Source organism: Paramisgurnus dabryanus, chromosome 6 (assembly GCF_030506205.2).
Source record: "Paramisgurnus dabryanus chromosome 6, PD_genome_1.1, whole genome shotgun sequence".
NCBI lineage: Eukaryota > Metazoa > Chordata > Actinopteri > Cypriniformes > Cobitidae > Paramisgurnus > Paramisgurnus dabryanus.
In genome coordinates, this window is record NC_133342.1 from 34,514,502 (window position 1) to 34,525,060 (window position 10,559).

General features: G+C 35.0%; 1 protein-coding gene across 1 annotated transcript; it reads right to left on the reverse strand.

The window, feature by feature from the left end:
- Window positions 1-3,159: 3,159 nt before the first annotated feature.
- On the reverse strand, window positions 3,160-8,446 carry LOC135767472 (receptor expression-enhancing protein 6). Its single transcript, XM_065277202.2, has 5 exons — window positions 8,146-8,446; window positions 4,772-4,865; window positions 4,442-4,580; window positions 3,815-3,971; window positions 3,160-3,464 (listed from the first exon to the last, which is right to left on the reverse strand). Exons 1-5 carry the CDS (start codon window positions 8,261-8,263, stop codon window positions 3,430-3,432), a joined length of 543 nt encoding a protein of 180 aa, XP_065133274.1. The 5' UTR covers window positions 8,264-8,446; the 3' UTR covers window positions 3,160-3,429.
- Window positions 8,447-10,559: the final 2,113 nt, after the last annotated feature.

Genomic DNA, 10,559 nt, shown 5'->3' on the forward strand with positions numbered 1-10,559 from the left:
TATTTTATTTTCAGATATGCATATGAATGCTTTGTGCATTTATTCAAACAGAGGACAATATGATTAAATTAGGTTCTGATAAACTGTTGGCTTAACAGATTATCATAGTAAATCAGCAAAGGGTCTATTTGTCTCCCTCTCGCTGTAATAATCAGTACTACATCATATACATGCAATATTTTGTTTTCAAATATCAAAGACAAGAGGTTAACATTATCATTTATAACAGTAAAGGGTTTTATTTGTACATATTCAGCATACAACTTGAGAAGTTTATGATTTTGTTTGTCAACCACACAGAAGGTTTGTAGCCCCATGCAGCTAATATTTATAGATATACCATTATGATACATGCCATGAAATCTGTCAATCTGTGACAAAAGCTGGGGCTATAAACTTGCATTAATGCACACAGTTTTGTGGTTCTCTTAAACTTGCTATGAAATGCAGACCATTGGCTTCCTAAAGAAATCACATAGCAGTTCTCTTTCAATAACTGCAACATAATAATTCCATCAAAACAGTTAAAAAAAAGCTTCACACCCTTGTTTACTCCCTCCTGTAGTCCCCTTGGAATATGCAAAGTCCCACGGGCACCACAACTGCTACATCCCTTGAAAAATATTGCGCTACACACTGGAAATGTTGCACCACATACCCTGATCCATAAGGTCTGAATTTAACGCTTCTGCTTCTGACCTTTTTTTAAATGGCATATATTAATAAAGTTGATATACTTTATTAAATAACACGTGAAATTAACATAAAAGTCATTTTGTACATGTAACAATGAAAACAAACAGCACTACATTTGTCACCACTTTAAATCCATACAATTAAGATTTAACATGAAATTTCATTCATTGAATCAGCTCTAAATTCTGCATCAGAGAGTGCTTGTGAGACCATCTGTCTGACAGGTGAACTAATATATCCTTTCATCAGGATAATGAACACTAGCAAATAAAAAAAGCAGCTCAAAAGGCAGACATGGAGATTTGTGGAATAGCCTGGTCACACCACAATATTGAAGATATACCCCAAGAAAACACTTAATGTCTTGCAGCTGAACAAATATTGAATGATGACAAAAAACTTGACTGCATGTGTAACCTTAAAAGTTAAATATTAGTAAATGCAAAAATGTAAAGACAACACATGCAGGAAACTAAATCCACTTGAATCTATTAAATTTTTTGAGGTACGTACCTCTAAGATACCAACGAGGGAGCAATAGGCACCTTTAAGTTAAAAAAGTGTACTTTTTGAAAAGGTACAAAACTTTTTTCTGAGAATAGGCATATATATTTCATTTTCTCCCTATGTAGTAAAACATAATGAAGCAAATTACCCAAAATGTTTGCGTTTTTTTAAAGTACGTTAAAATTATTTTTATCAATTCAAATGTCTCAAATTACCTATAGACACTCAAACTTTTATTAGGTTTACAATTCACAGTGTTTTGTTGTAATCAGATCATTTTATGTTATTCAAATAGGTTTTCTGTCACTCACAGTAATGTTTTATATATTACTGACATTTATGATGGGTGCAGTTAAAAGATGCCAAAAGTACACAGATATCATTTTGATTAATGCCTGCAGTATAAAGCATGATTAAGCAATGGTTTTGTTTCTTTGAGTCAAACTTCAGTGTCAGGTGGTATTATTAGTTTGTTTAAGTTCAGCATGCTGACAGGTTGGCAAATGGCTTCATTATCTGGCTGCTGAGAAAAAAACTGACATAACAGCTTAGTTGAAATGAAATACCCACGTATTTCCCACAAGCCCTAAACTTTATTATTAAGCCGCTAGTACAGCTTTTTATAGCGAGGCTAAAACCGGTGATATAAAAAGTTTATGCAAAACCATGCCAAGATATGCATTCAAAAGCAAAACATATCAATAAAAAAGTATTAAATGTCTAAATTGTATTACAAAAAATATGCTCTATTTTCTGTGTTTTACTTCCATGTAAAGCTGCTTTGTGATAATGCAAAATTGTGAAAAACGCTATATAAATAAATTTGAATCGAATTCAATCTTTAAAACTACATTACTCAAACTGGATGAAACGAAACAAAGTGTATAGATGAAAATTAGCTAGTTTTGCAAAATCTGGTACAAATATCAGTGTGGTAATGTGTATGTCTGTTGTCCCTGATAAATAAATACAAATGCAATTTTAAGGTTCTAGGTCAAAATGTATATAATACTTGGACTTCAGCATCATCAATTCATTCAAAATTTCCATAATTATTCCTAAAAAAAATATATTTTTCCTAAATACGTCTTATAAAAAGTTTACTGTACCTGACAGATATCACTGAATGGGAAAACCCTGAGAAAACCCTTTGTTTTTATGAAAGTCCTATACTTTATAAACAGCAAAATGAAGAGTCAGGGGTCACATGCTTTGTTTTAGCCAACTAAGCATATCAGAATTGCTGTAAATGAGATGCGTGCATGTTTAAGGCAAGTAAAACCATTGTTTTGCTACGTTTAGTAATTCAATGATGGCAAATACAACTATACTTACTTGAATTGTTACATTAAACTTCTCATTCATGTTACCTCCAGAAAAAGACCACAAAGAGATTAACAAAATTAACATTTTAAAATATTTACGCTCATTTGAAATGAAACTCGAAATTGTGTAGACAAGCTTTCCCATAGACCCAGCAGAAAATGTTAAATAATAATATAGGGTCAATTTAATACTCATTTTTACAAGATGTAATATAAGTCTTAGTTGTGTGTCTAAAATGTGTCTGTGGCGTTTCAGCTCAAAATACCCCACAGATCATTTACCCCAATATACCCCTATTTGGGTGGAGGCAAAAATGAGCTGTTTTAATGTCTATAACTTTAAATGGACATAAGCTACAGCTCCTCGTTTCCTTACCAACAAACAGTGAACGGTTTTGGTTAAAATAGATCAGATTTTTTAAATAGTCTGAGATAATGGTATATTTAGCCACATTAGCGCTACAATCTGCTAACAAATATTTCGAAAAGCTTTTGTGTAACAATATCCAATCAGTCAGTGGCTGTGGGCGACATTGTGACATCACATTAACAAGAAAATCAAAACAGCATGTCTGATGAGACTTGGTTTAATAGGGATTAAATAAATAAGGGTGGATTTTTTTCATTTCATTATATGTGCCCTTTTATATATTTAGGCACTAAGTTACTTTCCAGCTTTATTTATCAAAAGTAAGTTTTTAAGTACTAAAATAATTTACAGGATGAATACATAACATAAACGTGAAAGTAAAGACCATTTGTGAACTTGTGATGATCGTACTGCCTGGCTCAGATGTAGCAAACATTAATAATCCAGTGAAATGAGGGACTTTAACAAAATACCAGACAAAATGTAAACAGAAAGTATTAATATAAATTACTCTTCATGTTATATACTTCATCATTTATTCTTCTCAGCATTCAGCAGTGCAAATCCTGTAGAGAACAGAAAAACAGACACTTGGTGTTTAAAGGCGGGGTGCATGAACTCTGAAAGCCAATGTTGACATTTGAAATCTGGACCTTCTTTTGATAGACCCACACATACACAACCCAGGCAATGATGTCAGTTAGTAGACACGCCCCTTATTGCTGACTGGCTACAAGTGTATGTTTTTTTTCAAAGCCTTTAACTATGTAAATTGCTGACAATGTAATTGCTTACATCAATGTAAAATCAAACATTCAAGTATTTTACATAAGGTATAACCACACGTTAACAGACTGCTGGTGGTGAACTAACGATAAAGTGATTGTCTGTTACAGGCCTAGGCATTATGGTTTACCTTCTTTTGCTGCATTTCTGGCCTTGTCACTCAAGTCATTGACAACACCATCAATCGTTTTTTCATGTTTGAGGAAGAAAGGTCGCACCACACGCGTGTATATGATTTGAGAGCCATTCCAGGAAAATGGTACCATGCACCACAACAGGAACAAACACTGAAATTAAGAGAAGCAAAGATGCCACTTCCTGTTACATTAAAGTCCAGTCAGAAATATGTCTAGACCTTTGATTATTGCCACATAAACATTACTTTGGTAAAACAAATTGTAAAAAAATAACGTGGCAAAGCCATTTCACAAACACTGCTAGTAGGTTGGGTGAAAGTCACAGATGTGTGTTTTTAAAGTAGATAAAAGCATTCTGTATCCAACATTATAAGCATTACATCAAGCTTTCTAAATGTATGACATTACATGTAATAAACAGTCAAATTTACAATTTAGAACCATCAGAATTGAAATAAGGCTAATGGTCAAGTTGATGTCAAGTCAGGCATACTAAACATACTGTATGCAAAACCGCTCAGCAATGACCTACATACCAATACATTATAAAGCAAGCTAAAATACAAATGAATCTCCGATATACATGCAATGCAAAAATAGATTAAATAATAAAAACCTACCTTTCCTGCATAGTAAAGGGGAAACCAAAACAGAAAGATATCAGAGAAAAATTCTGCCACACTGAAGACTCCATAAACCACCCAATAGGTCAGCCATTGAGTGTCATCATCCTTATTGTTGCTCTCTATGGCTTTAATGCTAAACAGAAACAGTCAGTCAGTAGTCAATATTCAAAGACACATACTGTACATACAAATACTGTATACAATTAAATATGTATGTTTCAGATGTTTATGGTTGTGGGCTCCAAATTTGAATGAAATGATAAAGCTTTTGCAAAAAGCAGGTAAAACATTTTTATACATTCTTAAAATTTGTTGTGTACTTACGAGGCATACGCTGGGTATACAAAACCAATCAAGTTGCACAGGAGAGAGGCACCATATCCGAATACCAGATAGAGAGCCAAAATAGAGACTGCACCTGCAGAACAAACAGAGAAACATGATCCACTTTACATGAACGAAGGCATGTAATGCACTAATGACACCGCACACAACAGGATCTAATGTTGACACCAAACAAGACATGATGAAACAAACAAAACCTGCTGAAACCCAAGGAACGCATGTAAACTGTACAGTCAACTGCATACAGCTTCATAAAACATTCATAGAAATGTCTACTACTGTATGTACCACAAACATGTGAAATTCCTCATGATGAAGGCTTTAAAACTATATATACACTTTGAGTTAGGATATGAAACATGCCAGTAGTTTATGTGTACATGTTTGCATGTGTTGATAGCATGTAGTAGCATATAGCATAGAAACACTTGTGTAGCCAAAATCCTCCTTTTGCATTTGCATAAGGAAATGAGCATTGTATAACCGGAAAATCAGCATTTATGAAAAGGAGTAAAATACAAAATATATTTTTTTTAAAAGGTTGCTTTTATCCAAAGTGACTTAAAATGCATTAAAACTCTTTTTATTTCATAAATAATGAAAGTTCATTATTACTTGTAAACCCTGACATAAGCATGAAAACCTGTTCTGCCAGTTGCTGTCGGATTCTTTTATTCAAAGCAACTTACAAACGAATGACTTCAAATGCATATTAAATCGATAGTACGAAGATAAACCATACCACACAACCTGTGGTTTTTCAGACACGCTTCTGGTGTTCACCAGCCTAAAAGGAAATCTTTATGACCTACTTCCCACATAGCAATGTTGTTCCGGCCCAGCTCCGGCCCACAAAACCAGTTTTCCTCGGCCCACATACAACGAAGAATGACGGCCCTTCAATGGCCCAGTTCTGGATTACAGACAATAGCACATAACTGGCCCAGACCTGGGCCAGAACAGGCCCTACAAACAAGCCTACGATGGCCCTTGCAGCCCTTACTTAGCCCCCAGGAAGCCCTCATGCAGCAAAATCCCCAGAGTTAAATAAAACACTACTGGATGTATATATTGTCCCAATCTTACAGAGTGTTAAAAAGTAACACTGAAGCAGAATTAAAAGCTCTGTTATCCTCTCTCTCTCACCATCTCTGCCTGAAACCTAAAATTGCATTTTACATCTTACTTGTAGAGTCATTTTCTTACTTTAGGTTTAGATTTTGTTCCATTTAAAGTCACCCTTATTGTGATTAGTGTTTGTTTTAGTTGGACTTGACTCTTGACTCCTCCCTTATTTAGTTTTTTGACTGCTTTAACTCTGTGTTTTAAGACATGGTGTTTACCGCAGGGAAAAGACAATAGAGCAACTCTTTGATGGTGGTTAGCACTGTTAATAAAGTCTAAACATCATCAACTAGAAAACGTATGTATTAATTTAATGTTTGAGCACTTATCAGAAGTATATTTCTCTGACAATAATGTGATACTACAGTATGAAATCCAGCTCTCTCATAGCAGTTTGTTATTCTGAAGAATTTTGAAACACTGACACTTAAAATTAACTGGTTTGTTGTGTAGACACACAAACATCAAGAATCAGAGTATGAATCACAACGATGGTGACAAAGAAAATTGTAAGAAGTTCATTATTTATCCATGCTGCAGTGCATGATGGGAGTCCTGGATGAGATTTGTAATTTGTTGATACCCAGCATGCATTGCAGCATGAAGTTTTTCATTTTATTGTCACCATCATTGTGATTCATACTCTGATTCTTGATGTTTGTGTGTCTACACAACAAACCGGTTAATTTTAAGTGTCAGTGTTTCAAAATTCTTCAGAATAACAAACTGCTATGAGAGAGCTGGATTTCATACTGTAGTATCACATTATTGTCAGAGAACGATGCTTCTGATAGGGGTTCAAACATTAAATTAATACATACGTTTTCTAGTTGATGATGTTTAGACTTTATTAACAGTGCTAACCACCATCAAAGAGTTGCTCTATTGTCTTTTCCCTGCGGTAAACACCATGTCTTAAAACACAGAGTTAAAGCAGTCAAAAAACTAAATAAGGGAGAAGTCAAGAGTCAAGTCCAACTAAAACAAACAGTAATCACAATAAGGGTGACTTTAAATGGAACAAAATCTAAACCTAAAGTAAGAAAATGACTCTACAAGTAAGATGTAAAATGCAATTTTAGGTTCAGGCAGAGATGGTGAGAGAGAGGATAACAGAGCTTTTAATTCTGCTTCAGTGTTACTTTTTAACACTCTGTAAGACTGGGACAATATATACATCCAGCAGTGTTTATTTTACTCTGGGGATTTTGCTGCATGAGGGCTTCCTGGGGGCTAAGTAAGGGCTGCAAGGGCCATCGTAGGCTTGTTTGTAGGGCCTGTTCTGGCCCAGGTCTGGGCCAGTTATGTGCTATTGTCTGTAATTCAGAACTGGGCCATTGAAGGGCCGTCATTCTTCGTTGTATGTGGGCCGAGGAAAACTGGTTTTGTGGGCCGGAGCTGGGCCGGAACAACATTGCTATGTGGGTTATACTGTGATCAATGTCATGTGCCTTGGCTTTACAGTAACTCTAAATGCAATGAACATGGTGTTGCCAGTTTCGCTGACATATTAAATGATATATGTGTCACATCTACTGAACGTCTCCATATAGATACACTAGGACATATTACATGTATAAAAATAACCCTTGGGACCAGCTGCTGGTAGAAAGACACCTCACACACTATAGACATTTCAGGTAACCCGTGGGTCACTAATACTTATGCTATATTTATGCATTTGGCCGATGCTTTCATCCAAAGCAACTTACAGTGTATCCAAGCTATACATTTAATAAGTATATAGTGTCTTCCCTGGGAGTCGAACCCATAACACACCACAGGAACACCTGTAGCTCACATAATGATACTTGACAGCCCACATATGTTGATGTTTCTCAATGCATGTGCCTCTTGAAAGACAGAGATAAACAGGGTGTACATGCAACAGGGAGGGAATGAGAGATAGAGCTTAGGAAGAAATAAAAAGCAGTTGTAATGTTAATCTTATCAGTGCAAAGCCCTTTGCACTCACTTGCGACAAACACCAGATACTTTACACAACATACTGTATGTGTCACACTGACCACAGAAAATGTTTTAGAAAACACAATTCATAATTTCAATATTCGTTAATGGACAACAGAAGGCATTGAAATGGACACAAGCCCAGTCACAGTCTCTGTGTGTTAAATGACATCTGATACAGCGCAAGGCTTCATTTACATCGATTACCTGTGCGACTTAATCATCGTCAAACCTCACATTAAAAACAACAATAATCATACCTGTTGCAATGTACTGTTTCTGAACGCCGGTTTTCTCCTCTAAAACCGTTAGACAATTGGTCACCACGTTCTTCTGCTTAAAAAACGCGTCGTAGCGCTCCGTCAGCGAAGTTAACATCGCGTCCACCTTTCTCGTTTAAAACGCAGTCAAGCGAAGAACACTGTGAAGCAAACTAGACGTGCTACTGTAAACAGTTTTGTTGTATAAAGTCACACATTGGAAAAGTTGCGCAGAACGTGTGAACTTTCTCCTCTCAAAGAACTGACTCGAGTCGAGACAGGCGGCGACTCCGGCGGGTGAGCTGAGTAGAATCACAAACTTTCCAAGGCGCTGCGCAGACCGAGCGGAAAATGACGTCAAAAACCGCGAGAGCGATTCGCAAGCTCCTCCCGAAACATCACAGGTGAATATAATCATTGTGATTGTGCCTTAGAAGTTAGTTGAAGTTTCGTGTAAATGCAATAAGAAAAGAAAAAAGTACATTTTATGAGAACAAATCAGAAAAAATGTGTTGTTAAGTGTTTTGTCTAGGATAATTGCTTTTGTATTTGTATAGCATTGTGTGTCAGCAACAATCATGCAAGGTTCATCGGTTCGATCTCCTGGGGACACTCGCACTGATAAAATGTATACTTCTGATTAAAGCGTCTCCTATTTGCATAATGAAATTAAACCATTAATACATAAATAACACCTTGCAAGCATTTTAAAACTATGTATTCTAGTCTGTTTTGACATGTTATTATTAATGGGCCAGGTGAGGGCACTGTGCTCTTAAATACTATAGTTTCTTGGAGTCTATTATCTTTCCATAGACTAGAGTTAGAGTACAATAACAGCAGACTCTCATGGTCTCATTTTAACAATGGAAATGCAATGCAATTTGACTTACTTAGTATTTTTGTCTTGTTTTAAGTACAAATATCTAAAAATTCTTAAATCAAGATGCATTGTCTTGATGAGCAAAATGACATAAGAAAATAAGTCTAGTTTTTAGACAAAAATATAAAATTTAAGTGAATTTTAAAACAAGCAAAATAATTTGCCAATGGGATAAAAAACTTGAAATAAGTTTATTTTTTTTCTTTAAAATTTTCTTACCTCATGGGCAGATTTTTTTTTGTGCTTGTTTTAAGCACAGATTTGATATTTTTTTTGTCCAAAAACTAGACTTGTTTTCTTAGGTAATTTTGCTCATCAAGAATAATATACTAAGTAAGAAAGCCATTTTTGCATTATGTGTGCTGTTTATGATGAACCTTATTGAAATGACTTCTGCTCTTTTCAGTAGGGACCACCTCATTTATATGATACATTGCATATATGAATAGCACTTTCACCATGTTGTTTTAAGAAGGGTCAAGGTAGATGTCCAACAATATGAATAGAAACTGACTATAACTGCCAATAAGATTAGATGTGATCGCAATTAAAGCGTTAATGTTAAAATATTTTATTAAATAAACCACTTATACAGCTAACTGCCTAACATATCTTTTTTGGTAAAACTATAATAACTTGAGTATCTATTTTAACAACCTGACACTTTATTAATTAATAGTAAAGAACGTATGCACAATTTTTAATCACATATTCAGTTCTGTTCCCTTCCATTATTCACAATAAAATGTTCAGTAGATATCTACTTATTATATATTTTATTATTTATTTATTTATAATCGGTATAGGCCAGACTTAAATGTATTGCAACATCATTGGAATCAATTGATCAACAGTTTAAGCCAACACTTGTTACTGAACAGGACAGTCCGTTTATTCATATCTTATTAAGTAATTAAATCAAATTACAATGGGTAACAATATCATGTTGTGCCTGCAGAAGAGGATGCAGTTATTGTGACGAACACTTAATCCTCTTTTCACAGACGATTTTAACCTGATCTTGTAGCACTGTGTCTGTGCATTGAAAAATTGTGTCTTTTTATAAATACTCCTGTCTGCACAAAAGAGTTAAAGTATTCAATATCACTCTTTGCTTTCTTACTAAATAGATAACATATTGGGGTGGTTTCCCGGACAGAGATAAACTTAAGCCAGGACTAGGCCTTATAGGAAATATAACTAGTTTTAATAAACATGCACAACTAAAAACATTATTACTTGTGTGCATTTTGAGGCAAAACAAAGGGCCCTGATGTATTTTAAGATCTGTCAATGCAAGTTATTTTTAGTTTGGACAGCTCTTACATTTATTTTAGTCTAGGACTAGTCTGATCCCTGTCCGGGAAACCGCCCCATTGTGTTTACATCTGCTAGACAGTGTATAAAACTTTTTCTGACTCTATACCCACAGTAGGCTACTACCACTATAACACATATCTGTTGTCTTTCACTCAAATCATAAATCACTAAAGTCTCTCCTGTGTCTCATTCCTGCTCTATGTAGGGAAAA